Raw genomic sequence first — 25,845 nt, forward strand, 5'->3', positions numbered from 1 at the left:
AGAGAGCTGGTTTCTACAGGGTCACAAACCTCCTCTGGTGCTTGATTCATGTTATATTTTGACCAGAGCACAGCACAGATGTTTTATTTAGACCACAGGGGGACTGTTTGAAAAGGTGGAAAAGGGGATAAAATGTCCCCTTTAAGTAAAACTGTCATTGAGCCCTAGGTTAACAGTATTATATGGACAGGCTGCCCTGCTGGTGTGATACAGTGGTGTTTGGTCTGGTTTCATAATAACAGATTGACAATGATGCAAGGTATCGACTATGGAGAACATAAAGTCAGTGGGTTGATCAATAATGTGAGGTCATTTATCAGCCACAAAGAGAACTAGGTTAAACTCTTTGGACGTTGGAGTTTACTGTGTTTAAAGGTTGTGTAGGGGGGAAGTAGGGCATAAAAGGGGAGAAGGACTAAAAGTGTCATGACTTTTAACGCTTTATTTGAGTTATTCTCAATGATGCTTTACTGCAGTGTTGATCTACAAAGACTTCAGAGTTCCACATTTAACCCTAATAACGCAACGGTGATAATAGAGCGTTTGCAGTACCTTGACACAGAAGGGTAAACGGTTCTCCTTGAAGGCGTAAAAGTTAAGAACTAACTGCTGACTAGCTTTGGTCAGAGGAGCCAAGTTTCCATAGCAGTCCAGATAGATGGGCCGACCCTCCAGAACCTGAGATTGCACAAAGAAGAGGTGAGAACAACATCTGATGGTACTTTTTTCAAAAGTATTCATGATATGGTGATATGACTTGATGTACAAATACATTAAAAAATTCAGTTTGATGTATTTTGGGGCTTTTTATGCTTTTATTTGACATGACAGTTGATAGAGCAGAAATGAAAAATGGATCGTACCTCTATGTCTTTGCTCCTGGCCACCTCCTCAAAGTTCTCCTGCTGCTCCAGAGTCTTATCCACCTTGTCGTCGGTCATACAGAAACACCTCAGCCTGGACTCCACGGGGTCGTTCATCTTAGCGAACACCACAAACTTGGCCATGTACGGCACGCAGATGAGCTCCCTGTACAGCTGCGTGGCCAAGCCCACCGTCTCCGGGATCTGGTGACAGTCCGCTAACCAGAACCTGCACGACAGTCCAAGCGAATCGTTAACTTTTCACACAGAGAGATGAATTCACTCCACGCACAAACAGTCATAAGAGAAAGAAACAGGTTGTCTCACCTGGCCGAGACGTTGGTGGTGAAGGAGACGCAGTCATTGACGAAGGTGAGAGGAGTCGTACCGGTGATGTCTTCCCACTGAGCCGGGGACGTACCGCCTGTTAAACAGACACAAAGGGAAACATCAGACCTTCATTAGCTTCATGTTATGAGTTGTTTTATTGATTTGCCCCTCTGGAGAGACGTTCTAATATATCAGGCTTTAAATAATTATTTTCCAAATTTCAAACCCTGAAGACCACAATAAATATCGAACCAAAACAAGACTTTTTACTTTTTACAGGAGCACCATGTTTTTTAATCACTCCTAAAATGCAACCTTCTCTCTAAACTGACTTTTTTTCAACCGTACAATAAAGCTTCCTTAAAAATAAGATAAAGCGACATGTACAACCACGTTCACACACCTGTAATGCTACAGAGAAGGCGGAGGCATGGAGTGCAGTCTCCTTTGTAGCCGTTGGTAAGCCCCTCCCCTGAGAGGGGCGGGATTGGGATTGTCATGGTGATGGGCTTGTGGAACTTTCTTCTTCTGGGCTCCACGGTAACGATGGGGCTGAAGGTCGCTCTGTTGCCGAGGATTTTCTTAACGGTGTCGTCGGGTACTGGCTGAGCCTGTTGAGAAAAAAAATATTATAGCATGCTAGCTGTTAGCTTCTGTCACTATTCTTTCTGAGAGACACAAATGTAATTTAACACCCACCTGTAGTCCCACTTTGATCTTCTTGGTTAAAGCCCCCTCTGGAAAGGAAGCTTGAACCAATGGGACGCTCCGACTGCACAGAGTCCCGCCCTCTGGTCCCATGTGATTGGTCTCCTGTCTGATTCTGGACACTACAGCAAAGTATTGAGGGAAGTCCTTGGTGATGATGCGGCAGATTCTCTTCTTCTCCAGCTCCTCAGGACTGTCGAGCTCTACAGCGAGGGAAAATAATTCAGTTCATTTGATTCAAACTACTCTGTGAATGTTAGAGGATCATACTGTAAGGGTTTCGTAAAAGTCCTCTTTGATGAGTCTTTAAACTTGCCTTATCTTTTAAAAAACCAAACCAATGCTTTACCTTCATCCATCCCGCTGAGCAGCTGTTTGAGGTCGTCCGTCTTGTAGTCGTACAGATGCTCCTTCCAGGATTCTCCGTTCTCACTGCGCAGCAGGATCAGCTCTCTCTCCTGGCCCCGCATCGAGCCAAAGTGTGGGATCTCCACAATCACAGGCCTGGTGAGGGAACACGTTAAGGGGGGAAATATGTGTTAATGGATCACATTTCATTCCTTCCATAAAACCAAAGAAACAAAGACAAACTAAAACAAATGAATCCTAAAATGCGTCTTTGTAAGAGAAGAGATGCTCAGTTTATTGATTTTTTTCAGAGAAAAAGGAAAGCTGTTATTTACTGACATAAAATCAAAACAGGACAAAGAGATATCCTCAAGTATAAGCAGGTGATAAACACATTTAATAAAGGTCGCTTTAATTACTGTTTGACAAACTGTACAGGTATAAATGATCTTATGATGATGACATAATGTTAGCGGTGGTCGTGCTGAAGCTCAATGGGACAATCAGAGTGCATGTGATAGCTTGACGTGATGTTGACGAGACACTTGAAATGGAACAAAGACTGGAACGAGGAGAAAGCTGCACAGCCCTTATTCAAACAAGGTGTGAGAGCAACAGAAGAGAGAAGGACAAATGGACCAGATTTTAAAATCATAAACCCCCTCACCGTCTGTAACTGAAACGGGCGCTGAATCCTCAACCAAAAAATTATTCAAAGTATTTGAGGACAGCACAGCAAAAAATCTTAAATATCCACTTATTGCCAACAGAAAATTGGATTTTTACCAAACCCCTAACCCTAACAATAACCCCAACCCTAACCCGCCCAGACCAATCAAAACCAAGAAGGTTTGGAATTCTGATGTCATCTTTGTCAACTACATTGGCGGCCGCTAATGCCAGGACACGGGTCCTTACCCCTTGTCTTTACGTTTTCTTGGTTAAATGTCCTTGAATAAAAGAAAGTATTACGTACAGCAAGTGATTTATAACAGACCGAACGGCCTCTAGCAAGTGCTGCTAGACAACTTTTGTAACCATGGCAACAAGAGGCTCCCTGTGAGAAGCACCGAAATTGAGGTCAAAGGCACTTCCAGCAACTTCCAAAAGGCAGTTAGTGGACACAGGTCCTCAGTAGAGCTGCAGGCCTGTGACCTATCATTTATTTAATGTTCATCACTTTGCAAAAGGGATCAACATTCTTGTTTCATTCTAGTTTAATATAAAAGACTTTAAGCCAAACCCTGTCTACAAATGGTTCTGGAAATACAGTACACAAAACAGGCTGTGGGATGACATAAAGAACTGATCTCAAAAGGTGAAGTAAAAGTAAGAGGAGTCATGGGAAGCAGGATGATGCTCGGCTTGAGGAGGAAAAAGGCTCATGCCCAACAAGCGCAGTCCAGTCCAAACAGCCAATCAAAAACCTTTTGGCTTTCAGTGACGCCTGAAGCCCACTGAAAGCATCTGAAAGAAAGAAGACAATGGTCTCTGCAATGGAGTCAAAGCAAATTAGTGTAGTTTTAGGAAGAATTGTAAAACTCTACTATAGAAACTCAACATTGTGTCTCTCCCTGATATGCTTATGAGGCCAAATCTAACCCACTTCCCTGAGGTACACCCGTCTTCTTACTAACATTAAGCTCAGATATGGAATAACTGTTTTATTCTTACATTGACTTCTTCCCAAAACTACGGTATAACAGTAATGCTGTGTCCTAACAAATCAAAGTCAACAGAGATGGGTAAAATAATCCATCAGCATGAATCAGCCTCGGTCATGTCGCTTCCTTTGGGAGCGGTGGGAGATACAGACGGGGGCAGGGAGTAAGGAGGAGGTGAGGATGGGGGGAGCTATGTTTGGTTTTCCTACCCAACAAATCTAGTTCCTCTGGGTCCCAGCTGGAGCACTGGACTAACCAGGCTCTCGCCTTCATTAAGGGCTGGCAGCTTTCTGGGAAGATGTAGTTTACTGTGTCCGCAAGATAATAAAACACACACACCCACACACACCCACATCCACACACACAACACACACTTGCAAGGTCAGTTAAAGCACACACACCACTGACCGCCAAATCTTTTGTTTCAAGTCGTCATCTATGACATCACTTGTGACCACTTATTGCAGATACTAGAGATGCTGCTGTGTATAAGAGGTGGATGTGGATGAATCTGAATAATGAAGGGAATGCTGAACGTAACCTTCACTAGTCGCAAAAGAAATGTCCGATTACTTCAAAAAGACCCGACTTTCATCTGATTTATGACCTCAGAAACCTTTTCCTCATGAGTTTACTGATTGTGATTTACATTCAATTTAGTGCAGAAGTTATTTTGCGCTAGATGTTGATGTTAGTTTGTATGCGTCAGAGAAAACAAAAGGTGCTCACACTCGCACAGTGAGAGCAGAGCCACGAGCCGAGTCAACAACTTAGTTTTTGAATTTCACCTGCGCAAAATGTCAGACAGCGACTGAAAGGCTTTATGTGTGATTTTTCACACTTAAATATAGAAATCAAGTATATCCTCTGAAAATAACTCTGTGAGTCATGACTGTCTACAATGGGTGTAACACCCGAGTCCCACTGTCTGTGATGTTTTCAGAGTTTTCAGAGTCATATCTTCACTTTGTTTACATCGCCAGGACAGAATAACATACTGTACTCACTGCTTAACTGTGTTTCTAGATCACGCTCATTTCAGGTAAATTTACATGCAGTGTGAAGATACGATTCGCATATAAAGCCTTTAGAGCACCATGGCAACAGCTGACCTGCCTGTTTAATTTCCTCCTATCATGAAACATACGAACAAGAGAAATACAGTCGAGACATAGCAGCAGACCAGCAGCTGTCAGGGAAAATGTGTTGTGATTTAGCTCCCTAGCTAGCTTCTGTGTGTTGATGATGGAGAGTGTGTGTTCATGTGAGAGAGCGTTTGTGACGGTGTTGTTGTTTGAGACGTGTATATGAGACAACTAAAATATGAACAGATCGGACTTTAACTTCCATCCGTCAGAGTATCAAAAGGAAACTTCATCGACAATTGTTAATGCTCCGTCCAGATTCAACACGTACAGTGTGAGCACTGAAATCGTGAGCGTTGGTCGTGGGATTGTAAATGATTCAACTTTCAAGTGCGAGTTGACATCTCATCAAAAGATGTGTACAATGGGACAGTGTATGCCCGGCCTCATACAACATCTAAAGGATGTTTTCTGCCTCTGATTCAGCCTTTTGTTGAGATACTCTTAAATAATTTCCAAACTGATGTACCCAAAAAAAGAATCCAGGCTTCCAGCTGCTCAAAGGTGTGCTTGTGTTGATGTTTTCTACTTTCTTTTAGGATGTCTGGACTGTTCTTGGGGGAGGAAAAAAGCTTTTTCAGGACATGACCACTGGCCTCTTGTACACTTGTATAATATAATGTCCTTGAACATTTTACCACAGCAGTGATTTGAAATCATTCATGTTTTAAAAACCTCTATAACCCCAAAAGATGAGCTCAGGTATGTCACCACTGCGCTAAGTCATTAACTGATCAACTGGCCACATTTTTTATTCATCAAATCAGCTGACATGTAGGCCTATTGTATGTTACTCTAACTCTAAATGAACATATTCAACATGTAATCAGGGTCTTCATAGAGCTGGACTGGTAGAGGGGCACTTTCACATCGTTCAGTTTCACATGTGTTAGAGATGCTGCCTTTACTTTGCCAAGGGGAAACACACTGAAACGTTTTTTCACTTCAAACAGCAGGTGTTTACACCTCCACATGTGCGCACACACATTCACACTTTTAAATACAAACGCAGAAGGCTGGAGAATGACGATGGCAGAAAGCAGAGGGAAGGAGATGTCAAGTAACCGAACACAAGTGCGGAAAGATAACGCCGTTAAGCAAAACTGCAGGAATACTGATGAAGATAATGCAGTCTTACCCGAGGAACTGAGCTCCTGCTGGGCCGACCTCCACCAGTCTGCTGGCCAGGCCTTCTCCTTCCACCATGGGAGGAGGAGACGCCAGCTTGTGTTTCTTGACCAGCCTGCAGGTGATCCTGGTGGGCGCCGTGCATTTTCTCGGCGGGATGATGATGCGCATGCCGTTGTGGCGACTTCCTCTCATAGAGCCGCCCCTGGCGTCCACCATGAAGCTGACCAGGAACCTGAAAAAGGGAAGGAAAGGGAGGAGGAGTGAGAGGAGACGGTGGAGTAGAGACAGGAGATTAGTGAGAGGAGAAGAAAAGACAGGAGGAACATGTGGGGGAGAAAAAGAGATAAGAGCGAGGAGAGATTACAGGAAAGGAAATGGAATAAAAGGTAAAAAGACATCAGAGTCACAACAGTACTGATGGAGAGAGAAGAGCTTTAGTTGAGGTGGAGTCCGTTCCATGCTGTGATCTTTAAAACACACACAAAGTCAGTGTGAGTAAAGGAGGAGAAAGAGGGAAGATCTGAGATGTAAGGAGCTTTCTGTGTTGGACATGGCTGCTCCTTTAAAACAAAATCTTCATAACATAGTAGAACTAGCCAACATGCCAACACAGGAGCCTCCAGTGTATCTTGTGTTTAACCCACGTTTAAGGGAAGTGTAGTTGTGTGCAAAACTACACTTTGAACTTTAAAAATCACACACACACACACACGCAAATATCCACACCATGCATCGGTAAACAAGATGTCATGTTAGTTTGTATGAATCTGTGACACAAATGGCGTGAATAGAAATTTAATTTTGCATAAATGAATCCTTAAAGGGAGGATGAGCGACACTTTACACATAAATAAAGCAGAAATTAAAGTATATCCTCTGAGTCATGACTGTCTACAATGAGAAGCTCGAGTCCCGCTGGCTGTGTTGTTGTCGGCGCTGTGTTTACATCATGTTTACGTGGACGGGACGGCCTTGAGTATAAAGCTGTTTTAGTCAAGGATGAAGAAAAGATGAATAACATACTCACTGATTATTCGGCTGTCATGTAAGTGTCAATTTATGTGCAATATGAAGCTACGAGCTAACTAAAGAGCATGCTAACACAACAATGCAGGACACAGGTGATTGCTGCTCGAGCAAAGGACACTTTTGTCCACTGCTTGTGCTTCATGGTGATTAATTATGGTGCGTTCTAATTGATAACGCCTTCATGTGAACGCGGGAGGAGGGGGGGGTTGGAGATGTGTCGCTGGAGGAGAGCGGAGGCTTCAGAATAGTGGAGTTGTCACCAAACAGTTTGTTTTGGTTTCATGCTGGTGCTAAAGGGCGACATGTACTGGATCAAAAAGTCACACATTCTTCCTTTAAGAAGATAATATAAAGTCTAAGAATACTTATACGAATGGTATCTTTGTTTGCAATATATGACTCTTTAACAGGATTCTGCATCTTTTTAGTTTCTATTGTGTTTAGTTCCAGGTGTGACTACGGCGCACGTCCATTTCATTTCAATCTCTGCAAAGTCACATTCAGATCAGTTAGAGAAAGAAAAGCAAAAAAAAACACAAAAAGCAAAAAATCCAAACCACTTAAAAGTCAGATCTGTAAAAACACAGTTCATGTGTGAGGAGAGCAAACACAGATGTTACGAGTGACCGGGGTGGGGGGGGCAGGTGTGTGTGTGTGATGTCACCAGAAACAGGAAGTAACACAAAGTTGTGGAGGTGATTAAGAGGGGGAAACCAATCACAGTCAATCACCTGCTGTCGTACTGCGGGAGCGGAGAGGAAAAACTGCAGGATGGACGACAAAGCAGCGCAGGAGTGACAGGTCAACAACAGAGCTGGTGTAACGATTGAATACCACTGAACAGAAGATTTGACATTCTGACAAAATATGGTCCAGAAGGTTAGAGGAGGGGGGTCGGGGGAGGGGCTTTTTGCTTTGACTCGAGAGGGCAGTGGATAGAGTAGGAAACCAGGGAGAGAGATATATAGTTAGGAATGACATGCAGACACCAGACTTGAGCCCCGGCTGCCCGCTTAAAGGACTTTAGCCTGTGTACATGGGGCGTGACCTAACCGCTAGGCCATCTGCGCCCCTGTAAGAACATTTTATAAAGCGATACAGGGTACTTTTAAGCGTCTGTTACAGTTCTTTTTACTGTCCGCTGTAAGCTCTTTATTATATCCAGTCACAGCATCATGTGTTTCTGCATGGGCCTAAAAGGTCTCTGGGAAAGTGTAGAGTACGGACTGAAACATGAGAGTCCTACAACATTTTTAATCTTACGCTCCGCCGGACCAGCAAGCGAGGGGATTTCCCAAAATGTCAAACGTTTGCTGTTATAGCAGCTGCTTCTTTTTTCATAGTGAGATGAAGAGGTGGATTATCCCCCCAAAGGTCATTTATTTATTTATTTATTTCAAATATCGAGGGAGTAAGGAGCATGGGTTTTTGGATCTGGATTCGGGAAACTCATCACTCAAACATTACCTTTGAGTGATATATGAGTAGTTTTGTTTAGCATTATGATATCATACATTATTTATGGAAATAAAGGAAGTGTTTTTTTTGTGATCAGATCATTTTCATTTGAAAAAGAATCAGAAAATCAGAGAGTGGAAAGAGAATCTGCTGCAGGACGGAGCTGCTTTCTGGGGAAGAAAATGAGAAAATGCAACACAGGCAGAAAAGAAAAGCACACGTCATGTCCCCCTAACACCTTTTCCTTTAAAAAAAAGAAAAAAGAAAACCCCAGCGTGATCATAAAGGCCTGTTTTCTAGCTTTCCCCTCAATCCCCTCCCGAGCTGCACGACTGAGAAAAAGTCAGCTGTGACATTTTCCCTGATCCTCGTCTTTATCCGCTCATCAGTAATGCTCACCCGGAGTGTATCGGTGAGGAGACCAGGTTGACGTTATCCAGTGCGTCCGCAGTCCAGCTGTACCTCCTCAGAGAGTCGTTGTCATTGTCCTTAGCCGCGGCCAAATGCTGCGAAGGACACGATGAGGTCATTGAGAGGCTTGTGTGTGTGTTTACATGTAAACTTGTGTGTGCAGGTTATGCAGAAATGTATTAAATGTGTGATCTTTATTTGAAATGAAGGAGAGAAAGAACAGAAATGAAATAACAAAACACATTGTTGTTGTCATGATGAATCCATGCACTGAAATAAAAACACAGGAAGAAAATGAAGAATATCTCGCCTGAGTTGATGGAGGTTTTACAAATAATAACAGGGATAGTTGGTGAACGACCTGCCTGAACCCCCCAGTTTGTCCCTACCCTTCTTCCTGCATCTTATTCCATCTCCCTCAATCCAATTTTTCAAGCCCGGGACAGTTTCATCAGATGGCTGTTCATCATGAGTCTGGATTTGTCACAGATTTCTACATCTTAAAAGTTTTTTCTTGCCACTGTAACTTTTCTAAATGTTGCTTAGTGCTCATGACGGATAAACGTTGGGTCTTTGTAGATAACTTAACAATGAGTACGGTCTTTTTACCTGCTCTTTTTGTTATCCCGAGATAACATTTGTTATGAATTGGCTCTATACAAATAAAGATTGCTTGAAAAGACGAGCATCACTTCTTAAATTTCTTACAGGACTTATGGCTGAGTGATCAAAATAATTCTGTACATGGTAGTACAAATTCACAAGTTATTTTAGGAGGGAAATTTGCCTTTTTAAAACCTTAATATCCATTGTTTAAAGGATGGTTATTAAGAAAGAAGCCAGGTCTAGATGACCCAAAAGAAAGCCAATAATATAGCCCATTAAAAGATTACAAAACGGGCATCTTAAACTTGTCTGTGAAGGTTTCTCAGGTAAACTCGAAGATTGATCCAAAGACACCAGAGGCAACGTGACTAGGTTGAAAATCTCAAAGTCTCCTCCTAAAGGCGTCTTCATGTGAGTCATCCTACGTCATTATCATTAGCTTGATCATTAGCATGCTAATGATCCACAGAGGCTTAAATCTGTAGCTCCGTCCACCAGTTAGTTTAGAACTGAAGACGCCTTTCAGAGGAGAGGGGAAACATCTTTAAGATCTTCAACCAAGTCCAGGATGCCTTTGGATCAAGCTTTGAATCCAGAACCTGTTCCAAGATGTCAAAAGTACAGACTCTGTATGGTATGACTAAGAGCTGATCAGTTCCTTTTATCGATGCTAGCATGTTTATTTTTTTTTCAGAGTTATGGCGGGGAGGAAGCAATGGGCCAAAGTGTGGCTTCAGTTTATCAACATGAACGTGTAAATGATCACTCTCGAGTTGTGTGTCTCAGGAATGATCATTTAAGGTGGGAAACTCCTAAAAACGGCTGAAAACGTGGGCTTCAATGTGAGGAATGTCGCCTATTTTACAGTCTGCATTATCCGGCAGAAACCTCAGAACAAAGGGAGAGAAAATGATAAATACATTCTGTGCAAGCTCTGCAACTTAACATAACTGATGATGACATGACTGAACTGAAAAATAAACACTACACCACATAGAAGTGTGAATGGTATGTCATGTCATGCACCGGTGGAAGGATGACACAGTGACTTTAAACATCTACCTTGTTGTGTTTCTCTACAATGAAAGACCTCTCCTTACAGAACATCTGCAGCAGCGTGAAGGGAGACAAGCTGTTATTTAAGGAGCTGTTACATCCACAGGTCGTATCATCATGTGACTTTGAAGTACTCTCCAGATAACTGCACTTTGCTTCTCAAGACACTTTGTCTTGTTTACATCTAAACAGCATGCACAGAAGAGCATGACGAACACGCGCTGTGTGATTGAAGGTTGCCCCGTGTTATTGAGCAGCCAAACTCTGCATGCTTGGGGAGGACACACAAAGGCGAGTTTGTGTCCAGGGCCTCGTACTCGTTATGATCCGTCCTTGGTCCTATCTAATAGGACAGCTGAAGAGACACAGGAAGTAGAGCAGGGATGATGACATCACATGGTTGTAGGCCAGGAGCTGAACCTGCGTCCAGTGTGACGAGGCCTGTAGCCCCTTTATCTGTAGGCTCCCCCCTGCTCTACCAACTAAACTAAATCATTTTTAACTTTGCAGAAAATGTTTTTATAGCATACCTTGTGTTCTTTTTTTTGGCCTTTAGGATATATATTCTTCAACACCTTTACTTTATTAAGTTTAAGTACCATTTGACTTCATCTGAGAAATGAGTGGAACATTAAAGTAATCCAGCTAACAAGCCCTAACTACCAATCAAATGTACTCTTTCGGTGAATTGTAAGAGGATTGGTCGTGTCTATATATCGGCTCAGACTCCGGGGTAAGAGGATTGGTGGATAGTCCGGGTTCTGGCACAGCGGTGTGACGGCCTGGCACATTTTGGAGACGGAACTATTGTGACGTTCATGAACCTGAGGATCACTGAAAGGGCGAGAGAGAGAGAGAGAGAGAGAGAGAGAGAGAGAGATAGAGAGAGCAGTCAGGATACGTACCATCTCCTTACTGGGCGCTAGGATCTCCTCGATCATCATGCTGTCGCGCGTGAACGAGCTCCGGTTCAGTGTGTTGGACCTATCAGAACTGAAGGAACGCAGGCTTGGTGTGGTTGCCGCAGAAGTCACGGATTACCAAGACAACAGTCACAATGATGGAGAGGGGGGGGAAGTGAGGAGGAGGAGGAGGAGGAAGGAGGGGGGGTGTAAGGGGGGGGGGGGGTATGAAAGTGAACAGAAAAAACAAACATAAACACATTAAATGCATGCAGCTTCCAGGAACCTGACTGAATGCCACCAGTTACAACACAAACCACAAGGCAAGGAAGATGCTTCTTCAGTAAAGGTTTTTTTTCCAAGAGCTACAAACACTTAGGTTGTTGCCCAATGGCCATTAATTTGTCTGAGGCAACAAAACACATGTGAGGAAACTAAACTCTGTTGAAATCCAGATGCAAATGTAGTTGAAGGGGGATGGCTGGTTTTTTCCAAATAACTCTTGAGACACAACCAAACAACAATATCTCTGTACTTTATTACTGTTTTAATACGTTTCTTATTTCCTAACAACTGGGCTATTCTCAAAGTGTTAGCAAACACAATTTAAACGCCCCGAGAGCCCAGAGAGGGAAGCAGAGCAGCCAGTGAGAGTTAAATAAATGTTTGTATGAGAAACAATGGATGCAGTACTTGGTTGTCTCATGCACATCTTTTGACAAAACCTCCCTATGAGAAGTGTACATTGGACAAAAGATGCTAAAGTTTCTGTCTGCCTTCATTTGTCTGCGATCGTGTGCCGAGCCGTTGTTGTCGTGTGATGGAGCTCAGAGAGAAACTTTAATGAGGCAAATAAAAGAGCATTCCTGAGCGATGACACACCATGAAATGTTTTCGCCTGCAACATCTCAACCGCAATTACAACAGCACCGTTTGCTCCACTTACAGTAAGTGAAGTGATGTGAATGAATTAGCCAGTGCTCAGATGACATGCACTGTACTGGAGCAAAACCAAAAACACATTTCTTAAATTAAAATGAAAAAATGTATGGAAGTCTAGAGAGGCCATGGTTGTATTAAGTAATTCAACCCTAAAAAAAGGCACTTTAAACATGTGTGTTTTTACGATTATTTACCGTAAAACTCAGTTGATAAAACACAATTTTATTCATAATTTGAATATAAGAAGTGGGCTGGGTCCTATATATGAGTGCAACCAATACACCTGTATAAAATGCTGGGACATACGGCATCATGACTGAAAGTGCAGCCGCCACAACCACCCACTGCATGCCGCCTGATTGGTTTGGACATTTTGCCCCATTTGTTGTGTATTGCACGAGGCCGCTTTGCTGCACTTCTTAACAGCTTCCATGAGGTCATAATCCTGCATTTTAAGACAATGGTGGTATACTGTGTATAGAGTTTAGTAAATAAACTTTGTGGAGTGATGGTTTGTTTGAGATTAAAGACAACGAGTGAGCAGCAGAGGTGGTCAGTGCGGCTCAAAGCAAATTGGCTTCAGGCTGTGGGTCTGACTTCCCCTGATGCTGACAGCTCAACTTCTGTATCCTAGCTGACAGGATTGCAAACTCCACATGATGAAAACAGACGATACAAGAAAGAGCTGCACAGAAACTGCACATTGAGGACTTTGCAGAACACATTAAAAATCGGGATGTCGTCAAAACAGTGTAATCCTTTTTTTCCCCTCTGGGAGACCCCAACAACAGACTGCGACTTATATAAAGGTGTGACCTAAATTCATGATTTTACAGTACTTAGGATAATATCAACAAAGTAAAACAAAACAAATGTAAAAAGTTAGTGCATTAAACTATATTTTCTGTTAAATTCTTTTTGCATTTGTGCATTTTAAATCTTCCTGAACTGATGGATAAAAGACAAATTTGCAACCATGGTCTCTTTTGGCTTCCAAATAAACAATCAAAGATATTTAAATGGTAAAAGTCTTAAGATAACACTTGCTGAACATATATTTCTTTAGTGAATCTACGACATTAAGAATTAATCTTGGTACTGTACATTGATTATGACATTTAAGTAATTACAACTGTGCTAATACATTTTTTAAAGGTCTATTTTGGGGCTTTTTATTGGAGAGATAGGACAGTGGATAGAGTCAGAAATCAGGCAGGGAGAGAGAGTGGGTTATGACATGCGGGGAAAGGAGCCACAGGCTGGATTTGAACCCAGGTCGGCCACTTGGAGGGCCACAGCCTCTGTACATGGGGCACTCGCACTGACCACTACGCTACCGGCGCCCCTAAAGAACCAAAATGTATGGTCGTTTTTTTTTACCATAAAGATTTTGTTGCAGTAAAATTCAACAAATTTCCAAAACAATTACATGATTTATGTAATTAGTTAAAGTATTTGTGCTGTTAAAATACTTTTAATGAGTCTGCATGTACATTTGTAAATGAAATGTACATTTGTTTCTTAGCACTAACAGTTTCTGACAACATACAGTGAGTTTATTCTGCACTGTATTGTCTCGTGTGGAAACTTTAAGACACTAAACTGATGAAGGCAAACGCTTTTGCCCGCAGAGAAATCAGTTCAGGTCCCTGGAAGCTCGATGAACTCCACACAGAAACCAAAAAAAAAAAAAAGATGCAAAGCTTCACCTTCTGCGGTGAACACTACAAAGACCCCAGGCATGAGGAATCAGTCAAAAAGAAAAAAACACAACAGGCTGTTCTCTTCAAGCAGCAGGACTTCAAAAGCAAGAAATCGGGACACAGAAAACAACACAAAGTGAACGACAACACAACACAGTGCCTGATGCTAACATTCAGGAGGGTTAAAATCATAACATCTGGTCAAAATCATTAAGTTAGTAGTCAAAAATACACAGCAAAGATGTATTACATTGGACCACAAAGTCATGATATTGGTAGTGACTGGAGTCTAAGGGGGTGAGGGGAGGGGAGGGAAAGAGGGACGATGGGTGGGGTGGGGTAGGGGGATTGGGGAGGAGGTGTAGGGAGGTCTCTTCATGCCTTTAGCCTTACCTGACTTTGGGACTAACATTAAGAACGGACATGAGGAGAGAATATAAAAGATTATAAACAAACAGAGGAGAGATGCAAACAGGAGAAAGCCAGAGCAGAGGTGCAGGTTGGAAGTCTGATGCACAAACTGACGGACTGAAAGTTGAGCTAAAATGTCGTGTTTATACCTTTTTCAAACCAATATCAGAGGTTTTAATCTTTCCCCAAGAATCAAAAATTCATTTCAAAGATTTATTGAATAAGTGGATTGGTTTTTTTAAAACATCAAATGTTAAAAATGTTAAAAGTCTGTTGTGTCCTCTGCTAACTGCACTCCCATGGTTAAGATAAGCTTGAAACTCTTAGTAAAATAAGAGAGAAATATTCATTTATTTCCTAAAAAGTCAGATGGTACAGGCCTGCCAATTACGGAAATTAAAAATCTTGGCTAACCTATTTTTTATGCTAAAGGGAAAACATTTGGTTAACAGTAGTTACAGCAAATTTCTTAGCAGATATAGGCTACTTTGTGCAACAAGATGAGTCAGAATAGCATATACCTTTATCTAGAATTTGCTTTCTGTCCTATAATCCCTCCCCTTTTAGCTCTTTTTTGGTCGCTACCAACTCCTGATTTCAAACACCGAGCTCTTAAGAGTCCAAATGTTCTTAAGCTAGCTGCTAACTCAATTTACCGTTAGCATAAAGAAGAGAAAACATTATCTCTTTGGAGAAAACAGCTAAGGCTGGATGCATGCTCTCCTGACCCCTCCAAATGAATATTTTGATAAGTACAGCTTTATGGATGAAGAAGAACTACAACTCCCAAAGTGCAATTCAGTTAAAAGTTCCAGAAACAGAGCCTGAAATAACATTTCCTCTGCTGGTAATGTCAATTTAAGATCACACAAAGAATCCAACGCTAAATGAATTCAACATAGATCCTGAATCACCGTCTCGGAATGCTGAATAATTCCAAGGGAAGCCAAGGCTCATGGGTAATGTAGTTTTTAGAGTTATCAGCTATGCAAAGCTATAAATAACCAAGTTTTCTCATAATTTAAGCAATTTCCATTTTGATAGCCATAACATAAGTGTTTTCTATCATTAAATTCTCTACGTATATCCCTGTGGTCTTAATGTCGAGGACTATTGTGGGAAATACGACTTTAAAATTGTTATTATGCAACAATTCTGTGGGTTAACCTTTGTTAATTGTGATGTTTCAAAGAAAAATATACAACATTTGAAATCCCTTAATCCAGTTGGGATGAGAGAGTTGTTAAATGATCACTGAGAAAAAGAAACTATATACACAGCAGAACAACAAACACTTACTAATATGTTGATAAATCTATTTCTAAATGGACTGAACGGGAAGTGATTTGAACCCACACTCTGCAACAATTATCTGACTCAATGCTACGCTTGGTTTGACCTCGACCACATTACACACACATACGCACACAAGCACACCCTGCGTGCTGATGTAACCCAGGGCTCAAGGCCATTGAATCGAACATGTTTCTCATTTCCTGTGGCGCAGCGACCATGTATGTCACCCCTCAGACATCCAATAACCCCTCCCTCGTCACACGGTCGATACTTTTGTGCAAACGAGAAGTTCAACAGCCACAGAGAGCAAACTGTGCTCTCCCACTTGTGAGGGGAAAACTGTGAGTGTGTGGCTGGTCAGGAGTCAGAATAATATTTAGATGGCCTCTCTACCATCTTTATAGTTTATTTTAATTATATAAATTATATAAAATCATAAAAATACAGCCTTCTGTGTAGTAGTTTTATAGCTCATGAGATTTCACAAGATGTCTTCTTGTGCTTTTACAGATCGACTACAGAAGTCTAACAGCCTACATTTTCACTCTGCCGTTATATTAATCACCAGATGAAATGAAGGTGACATTGCAAAGAAATTTGATTTTTTTAGAAGCTTAGATTTTACCCATTTTAACAACATTTTAACTTTGTTATCTATCCACCATCTAACCTCAAACAAAGAAGACCTAGTTAGAAAAATCCCCCACGTAAGAGCGATAAAAAACAAACAGGTTTCTGTACAAACCCTGATGATTCATGTTTACTGATTAAGAGAATTGTTCTTCTGTGCTTTAAAGGTTTCCTTGCATTTTGAACAAGTGGATCTTGAACTGGATGTGCTAATATCGGCCTATATTATCGGCTATATATATTAATCGGTCGGGCTTTGGGAAACCATCCACAACTATTGTTGTGCTATATGTTGTAGCTACATAACAAGATGACCACTTAGAAGATCCAGCGGGGAACATGTCAGCACAACTCAGCTCAGAAAGTTTCCGTCCATGTTCTCAGTATTGTTTGTTTACTTTCTGTCAGGACTATCAAGATGGTTTAACGTGTGTCAGTGGTGCAAATCAAACTTCAATGAGGTTGAACCCTGCAAGTGTGACAGAGCCTTTAGACATTATCAGTAGAAATGCAACGATTGGGAAATTCTTGGTGGTCTGAAGTTTGAAATATCAGTTTAGCCGATTGCTAATTCAGATGTTTGTTTCGTAACTTCTTTTGGTGCAAGACTCCCATAATGGCACCATTTTCTCTCATGTTTGTCAACGGCAACAAGTCAGTGTTTGTTCAAAAGGTGACTTCATCAACTCAATAAAACAACTCTTCAGGAGTTAGGTGTACTAGAAGCCAGCATTAAATTGAATTGGCACAACAAATATACATCGGCTACTGACTTCGGATCATGCATCATTATTTGCTGATGTGCCGATGTCTGTCAACAGGGCCAAAATCGTCCGATACCATATTGAAACGATGCATTGGTGCATCCCTAATTATCAGGGGATAAAATAAGCTACTGCCACCAAATGCAGTGTATAGGCTCATCTATGTCGGCTGATTTTATGACAAAATGTTTTGCTTAAAAAGTAAAGTTTAGGTGAAGTTTTGTCAAACTCTGAGCAGCTTGTAGAAATTTAAATCCCCAAATAGTGGCATGTGAGGAAAAAACACCTTATGCATGTATTGAAATGTTAAAACCAAAGTGTTTTTTTTTTTGCATGGGGTGTGTTGTGGTGCGTCTTACCTCTGTGAACGAGCACCAACGCTGAAGCCCATGTAGCCCTCCTGCGGGAGCGAGTCGTCCCCCAGTTCGCGCAGATCCTGGGGGGCCAGGTATTTGTCTGTATCCCCCGTCATCGCATCATCACCTGGAGGTCATCAACACACAGCCAGAGGGGGGAAAGTTACAGAAAGAAAGCAAGAATCATCTTTCCATTTCTGTAAAAGAGGCGTGACGCTCATTTTTGCTGCTCAAAACTTCTTTGGACTTGGTGAGAAAGCGTAGGAAGAAGTGAAGTAAGGAGTTTGAAGTAAGTCAGAAGTATGATCATGAAGCGGCTTTATTGCGTGCATGACAATCAAAGTGTGCACCAGTTGAGTGATATAAACACCCCTGCCTGCTCACTTGTGGTTATTTTTCATGAATCGTTCCTGCTGGAAAAGTAGGGCTGAAAAATTCCCCTCATTCGTTCACACATGCAGCTCACTTTGAAAATGTTTGGGAACATTTTCACGAGTTTTGTGCATGTGTGAAAACAGCCCGGGCTGCAATGTTAGCAAAAACAACTGAATATGCTACACATTATTTGATGTGATGAAACATCTTTGCTGGATTTTTAGATTGCAGATTTGCATTTTTTGGTGTCTGTTGTTCATGCAGACACAGTAGCCCTTTTACACAGACAGATCAATGCAGCTTCTGGCCAGAGGCCTTTTTCCAGTTCAGCTCTGGTCCAACACAACACACACAAACAAAAGTGTTGCTGTCACTGAAAGCTTTTTGTCTCAGTCCCTTGAGGACAAAAAAAAAAAAAATGTTAACAAAGCTTGCAAACAACAAATAGTGCTGCCTTCAGTGACTTTGTATGCAAGCTTACTTTAGTAGTGATAAAGAACATGTCATGTAGTTTATCTGTCAGTAGATTCATGTACACACAGATGGTTAAAGTAAATCAAAGCACTTCAAACACAGCAGACATTCACGTCATCACAGAAAATAATAAATTATTGGAGGTCTTGAACATAATAAGTTGTAAAAAAAAAAAAAAAAAAAAAGAGTAGAAACATACGTTACAAGCTCAGCAGGAAAACAGAAAGCAGCATGTTATTCCCCTTAGAGGTAGGACTACTGTAGATGTTAGCCTACAGATGAACCGCTGACCGCAGAGTTGAAAGAGAGAAAGTAGAGGGGGGGGGGGGGGAGTTTAAAAAAAAAAGGGAGGGTGGAGAGAGGGAGAGGGTAGCAAGTGCATGCGGGCGGAGATACGAAAAAGAGAAAGAAAAAAGACGGCATTCCAGCAACCACAAAGCACCGGAGGGAGACCCCCGCACCACTCCACCCCTCCACCCCTCCTGTCCCCTTATCCCCTGCTGCTACAGCACCCCTCCCCCCCCCCCGAAACTTTCTCCCTCACACACACACACGTATTCCCAAAACACACACACGCACACCCCATCTGGCCACATTCCAGCCCCATTCTCCGGGACCCCTTCTCATTTCAGCACGACTCACCTCCGGCTTTAAAGCACTTCATTCAGCCCCAGAGTCCCGTCTTGCAGGATTTCAACCCGGACTAACTTTTTCCAACTTGTAACCTCCTTTCAACTCGCTGTCGCTCTCTCTCTCTCTCTCTCTCTCTCTCTCCCTCTCTCTCTCCTGCACACACACACACCGTCTATCTCTCCTTCACTGCTCGGCGCTCACACAAACAGATCCGCTTTCTCCCGCCTACCAAACCCTGCTGCAGGATTATCCAGAGTGTGTGTGTGTGTGTGTGTGTGTGTGTGTGTGTGTGTGTGTGTGTCTGTGTGTGTGTGAGACACCTAGCGCTCCAGGACAGAAATAGTAAGTGGGTGTGTGACTGAGTTGTCTAACATCAAATCTCTGCAGTGTCTTTATAGAGTGTTCAGTCAGAGGTGAAAAGAAATAAAGTAAAGATCTTCAATAGAGATTTCAGGTATTTATAATTTACCTGGGGATTATTTTTACAGCAACTCTTTACTTTACCTCGCTTCGTTTTCACCTCAGGTTGAAACGTGGAACCAATGCAGAGGTGCAGAAAACTGCAGTTCTTTTATTGACCACTTGAGGCTGACTGCAAAAGACCCAGAAGTCACATACACACCCATTCAAAAAAGCCAATTTTCACAGCAAAAATAAAAAAATGTCTACAGCCTGAGTTTGTTCTGAATAACTCATTTGCTTATCGGCAAAAACAGTAGGGTGGGTTAATTTTTTCTAAAACATATAATGAAGGATAAAAGTTATTCCTAATTAGGGGCGTGGCTTAACCTCGCAATTATTTAAACCGCACCTTTAATGTTTGCACTGACTGTTATTTAATGTCTTCTTTTTAAACATTGCTGAACATATATAAACAACACAACTTCAGGAGGTCAACACTTTTTTTATTTTTTATATTCAGGTCTAATTACAGATTTTATTCCTCAACTGTTTTTAGGTTCTTGCTTTAAATTGCACATATGTTTTTATCCCTGCACGGGTTGTGTACATTTCTTGTATGAGTCTTTTTTTTTTTAATTGCACAGTTTAAGTTTGATTCATCTAGAGGGATTCTTTAAATCTTTATTTCGGGTTAATATATATGTTTGGGAGGGGGGGGCGTCGGTTTTGTGGATAATTTGTAACAAATGTTTCATGTCATGTCTTTGTAACCTGCTACTTGATGCTTTGAATTTCCCTCGGGATCAATAAAGTATCTATCTATCTTATCTGACTGAGCGGCAGGCACATGGTAGCTGTTGGTCGGGAGGTTTATGACATGCCTAAGCTCTTTTCCTGTTACTACTGTAGGCTGACCAAAAGACCGTATTTCCAACATGTCGACCGCCAACCATGGGCTTCAAAAGTCATTAATGTGGACTTAATCTGGACTTTTTCCCACAAGAAAGTTCATTTCTACATCCATGTTCATTTGTTGATAGTGAGAGAAAACATCTTAAAACAGGTAGCATTGATATAAAGGCAAAAACTCTTTTTTAAACGTCTGAAATCCTGAGTCAAGAATAAAAAAAAAAAAAAGGAATTTTTTTTAATCAAAGTCATGTCCTGCCTCCTGATAAGACAAGAAACAGTGTGGGTAGCGGCGCAGATGGCCTAGCGAGTGGGTCGCGTCTACATGTACGGAGGCTAATAGTCCTCCAAGTGGATGGCCCGGCTCCAAGTCGGACCTGTGGCCTCCTTTCCTGCATGGCATTCCCCCAATTTCTCTCCTAATCAATCCTCTGTCCAGTCAAATAAAGGCATAAAAGCCCGAAAAAAAATCTTTAAAAAAAAATTAAAAGTCTGGGTAACGATGGGGTGAAAATGTTGTCGTTTATTTGCACACATGCAGCTCAAACAGAAAACTTTGGGACATTTTGAGGAGCGCAGTGAAAGTTTATCATCTTATCTCCCTCCTCATTCCTCTACCTATAACCAGCGTGTTTATCTCTCCATCTTCTAAATAGCACAAATTCTTTGTCTTCAGTACTTTCACGCGTTGCTTCATGCTCTTTGTCTTTCTCTGTGTTTTTTTTAAAGAAAACTCACTCCTCCAGCTACTTCCGTGTGTCTGCTCACATCTCTAACAGTCAACTGTCACATCAAGAGAGAGAGAGAAGTGATGGCAGGAATTCATAACTCTGCATCCTTAAAAAAAAAAAAAAAACAGCTCCACTTAGATTTGACGCTTTCTGTCTTCTTGTCTTTGTGTTGTTACCAGCAGCTGTGAGATCCTGATGTTCTCAGTCTATGATAAACTCAAAATTAACATAACATGGACTTAAAATAACCTTTGAAAGCTGAACTCAACGAGTCCAAAACATTTTCAGTTGATGTATTTTTGCAGTGACTGTGCAGGAGCTTGCATGCAAATGTTTGAGTTTGGTATTTTAAATTGTTCACTTTAACATATTTCTTCTTTTTGGGTAATTAAAACATTGAGCAACAGTAATGATGTCATCGGATTGTGTTGTAAAGTAGATGTGATTGGTGAAGTCTAACATATTATTAGTCCAAAAATAAAAGCATTAGCATTGAATCATCGTACAGTGCTCTGATGAGGGTTTGTTTTACAGTGCTTTCTTTATTTTTTATAAACGACGACTGGTGTTGTATTTAGAGCTGGAAATGTCAAAGCTTCAGAAATGAATGAAGAGCGATGAAATGCAAACACAAGACAGATTATTGGAGCTTTGCTTAAAAACAACACGGGAAAGAAATGATTTACAACAACAGTGAATAATCAAGACCAAAGCTTTGCATCATGTCTGCCTTTATGTGGTCACTATATCGCTGCCTTATACATGTTTTAGTTTACTTCTAATTCAGATTTAATATCCATGCTGACCAAATATGAATTTACTTTATAACTCTGGAAAAGAACTGAAAAATCTGCTGCAGCTTCCTAAACTCTGCACAGAGTTTGTGTTTGTCCTGATTTAGAAACATGGACTGTGTGTGTGTTATTGGAGATGTTAATCATTGCTGCTACTCAGCCGGTATGTGTGCTGGTATGTGTGTGTGTGTGTGTGTGTGTGTGTGTGTGTGTGATACTGTGTGTACATGGAGTTTCACTAGATTTATTTTTAGATGAGGAATGAAAGATGGACGCTCTACGAGAGCTCTGCAATAACATCAACACCATCAACAAACGCAGCATGAGGTTCAAACATGCACACAAATATATGCATAAAAACAGCTGATAATTCACACACACAAACACACACACACACACACACACACACACACACACACACACACACACACACAGTTTAGTTGCATCAGTTTAGCTGCACCACTTCAAACTGGTTATTAGAGTTAGTCACAGCATGATCTTCGACTTTTGGACTTACAGGAATAGCTGATGCAGATATTTCCAACATCCATCTCTGTTTGAACAAAGCACAACCATTTTTTAACTCTTTGGAAAATCTTCCATATTTCAAACATCATGCATACGGAGAGTGAGCGTCTGAGACAGGATTCTGCAGAAAACGCAAAAAGAGCCTGTGAGCATTTCTTTATGAAATCTAATTTCATTTTTATTAAACTTTTAAATGCTGAGTTCACATGGAGTCATGCTGACAGCAAATCAGATTTCATTTCAGTCATTTATAATATTATAGAAGGATATTTTTTCTTGGGGGAAGAATGTGCGACTTTGTGATCCAGTAGATGTCGCCCTTGAGCACCAGCTTGAAACCAAAACAGACTGACGGCACCTCCGCTATTCTGAAGCCCCCGCTCTCCTCCAGAGACACACCTACAACCCCTCCACACTCGCCTTAGCTCGAGTTATGAACCAGAATCGACCATAATTAAGCACCATTAAGCGCAAGCAGTGGACAAAATCGTCCTTTACTCGAGCTGCAATCGCCTGTGGCCTGCATTGTTGTGTTAGCATGCTAATGTTAGCACACTTCAGTTAACTCATAGCTTCATATTTGACATAAATTGACACAGAATCGCCGCGATCTCAAGACACTTATGTGACATAGAAAAAAGCAGTGAGTATGTTCCTCTTCTTTTCTCTAGTCCTTGACTTTAACAGCTTTTGATGTAAACACAGCTCCAACAACAATACAGCCAGAGGAACTTCTACTCTGTCCTTCATTCATGGGACTGACCTTTACGTCATGACACTACAGAGTCCATTCTCCTCTCTGTAGAGATCTGTGTTTGCCTTATTTTACATACACATCCTGTTTAATACACATGACAGAAGCCCACCTGAGGATGTCACGATATCAGTAAATGTTGGTCTTTGCTGACTGCTGCAGGAGCTGAAACATGTGACTACATAAAAAAAGAAGATTACGCTTTAACGTCAAAGCAAACACCAGAGGGCAGATGTGAGCCGACAGAAAATGAAACAATCTATGAGTTGAGAAATCTCAGCGGATGGTTTTGTAGTTTTCATCCTACCATCTCATTTGTGACAATCAGTTCAAGTTCAGCCAACACTAGAGACAATACACAAAGCAAACACACACACACACACACACACACACACACTCCAACAGCAGCTGACACCATGTTTGCTTTGGCCTGAATGTGTGAAACTACAATGAAAGCGCCACCGACACAAACCCCCAGAACACAAAGGGATCGAGTGTGTGTGCGCGCCGCTTCTCCTCAGCGTGAAAAGAAATCTGTTACCCACTCCACAACGCCATATGCAGACTGTTGGCATGGCAACCAGGAGGTGGACATATTTGCTGCATTTTGGTGCATGGAAAATTTACAAGAAGGACTTAGGAGAACGCAGCGGGAGAGAGTCGAAGTGGGGAGCAGCAGCCGAGGAAGAGCGTGATGATAGAATATATACAGGACGAGGAAAATAAAATCCTCTCTTGGATGCATTTTCAACATGTTTTTTTATCTGTTTACAATAAAGTGATGTTCAAAATGAAGCTTGAAACCATTGGAGCAGAGTTAGTGGAAAATGCAGAGGTTTAGAAATGTAAAGAACAGAGACAAAATAGTTTAAAAGGAGAGAAAATAACTTAAGAAATGTCAAAAAATACCTTCTTCCACATCAGATATATAGTCCTCTGTGATCATTTCGGGGACATTGGCTTTACAGACTGTGTGATTGGGATGGAGGAGAAAGTTAGAGGGGAAAAACGAACAAAAAATTCATGGCAAAAAACATAACTCCAACAAAATCAGAGCCAAAGAAAAATATAAAAATGTGAATTTAAGGGGATTTTTTACTTTTAGCGGTTGTAATTTGACCTTTTTGGGGACAAAGATTGCAAACAAGGATTGTAGTTTACATAGCAGGTGATGAAACCAAAAGAAATAAGTTAATGATGGAAAAAGCAACACGCTTGCTTTTTGAAAACTCTGCAGCAGCCTCAACTTGATAACAGTTTGCAGTAGTGTCGTCATCGAGAACAACATGGCTCTCCTTCGTTTGCAATCAGAAGCCGTCACCTGAGATGTCAGAGAGTCGGGCCTGATTCTGTCCCTGATGACAGGATGTGCAGTTACGAGGAGAGTTGTGAGATAACGCTGTCAAAACGAATCCTTACCTTCATCGTCGGACATGTCCAACACCTCGTTCATGGTCTCTGGAACGTTCATCTTGTGCTTCTCCATCACAGTCTGCAGAACAACACACACACACATCTTTAATAAAGTGTAAATGTGAGACAGACTCTCCACTTTGACATCTCCAACAGGGGTCAATCAATCCAGAACAGATTCAAGCAAAGCTTTCTTCTTCACATACATGTATTAGCCTGGAGGAACCAGGAGGATAAAACAAAGAAGAAAAGGAGTGACCTGTACTGTGGGGGTTTATATGGTCAATTAGAGCGGTTATCGTTTATTGAGGACGACTTTCAAGTCAACAAGGTTTCTTTATTTAAAACTGCCTTCATTCATAACTGCCACACATCAACACGGCTGTCGTTTTGATGAGTACAAGTCTTCTGTGAATATGATTTAACACTTCCTGCAGATGTTTCTCTTTAAAAACAAACCTGGAATAAGAGGGAATGTTTTGCTTGAAGGGTTTTAAAGTACCACTGGGCACCAGCTCAACTAGGAACACAAAAAAACCGGTAAACTAAACCTACTCTCTGCATCGGTCTGTAAACATTCCTGCGTTCTAACCTCTCTCCATTTTTCAAAAGCATCCCCGATATTGATCCTTAGTTTGACCACATGAGAGCTAATGAGAGCCACTCGTGTTTAAACACACTCACTGTCAGACACACACACACACACACACTCGTACCTGAGTGGTGAGAGTTTCCTCCGTGACCACTTTGAGTGTGTCGACCACAGAGATGTATCCGAGCCTCCGGGCGATCGACAGAGCGCTGTTCCCATTCTGGAAAAAAGAAAGAAAGAAAGAAAGCAATAACAGACGTAAGTGGACGGTTTGTGTCATGAAGGAAAAGATCATTCTTTGGTCAGGGTCTAACAGACACGTTATCACATCATATTCAACGTGTGTTATGGCACAGTTTGGAGACAGAGAAACAGCTTCAGAGTTAATGAGCTCAAATCTGATTCTCTGTGCACAAACCCACAGAGCGCTGTTACTGTTTAGAGAAATAATTAAATAAAAGCTCAGTGATTGATTTGTGTTCATTCT

The 25,845-nt window shown here is 41.5% G+C and overlaps 1 protein-coding gene across 34 annotated transcripts in view; it reads right to left on the reverse strand.

Moving 5' to 3' along the window:
* Positions 1-25,845, reverse strand: part of LOC109992409 (ankyrin-3-like) — a 158,903-nt gene that overhangs the window by 29,657 nt on the left and 103,401 nt on the right. For 9 of the 34 annotated variants that reach the window (XM_065949374.1, XM_065949368.1, XM_065949372.1 and 6 more), the window contains 16 exons: positions 25,483-25,578; positions 24,773-24,845; positions 24,263-24,322; positions 22,589-22,624; positions 17,757-17,880; positions 11,655-11,757; positions 10,756-10,800; positions 9,076-9,182; positions 7,950-7,982; positions 6,197-6,421; positions 2,251-2,405; positions 1,893-2,104; positions 1,597-1,804; positions 1,191-1,287; positions 864-1,092; positions 553-678 (listed from right to left, as the gene is read on the reverse strand). In XM_065949374.1, the coding sequence (XP_065805446.1) occupies positions 553-678; positions 864-1,092; positions 1,191-1,287; positions 1,597-1,804; positions 1,893-2,104; positions 2,251-2,405; positions 6,197-6,421; positions 7,950-7,982; positions 9,076-9,182; positions 10,756-10,800; positions 11,655-11,757; positions 17,757-17,880; positions 22,589-22,624; positions 24,263-24,322; positions 24,773-24,845; positions 25,483-25,578 (1,929 nt within the window). Of the gene's footprint in view, positions 1-552; positions 679-863; positions 1,093-1,190; positions 1,288-1,596; positions 1,805-1,892; positions 2,105-2,250; positions 2,406-6,196; positions 6,422-7,949; positions 7,983-9,075; positions 9,183-10,755; positions 10,801-11,654; positions 11,758-14,689; positions 14,702-17,756; positions 17,881-22,588; positions 22,625-24,262; positions 24,323-24,772; positions 24,846-25,482; positions 25,579-25,845 lie in introns of all 34 variants that reach the window. The other 25 variants (XM_065949386.1, XM_065949387.1, XM_065949392.1 and 22 more) reach the window with 15 other exon arrangements.

Source organism: Labrus bergylta, chromosome 21, assembly GCF_963930695.1.
Source record: "Labrus bergylta chromosome 21, fLabBer1.1, whole genome shotgun sequence".
In the NCBI taxonomy this organism is placed as follows: domain Eukaryota; kingdom Metazoa; phylum Chordata; class Actinopteri; order Labriformes; family Labridae; genus Labrus; species Labrus bergylta.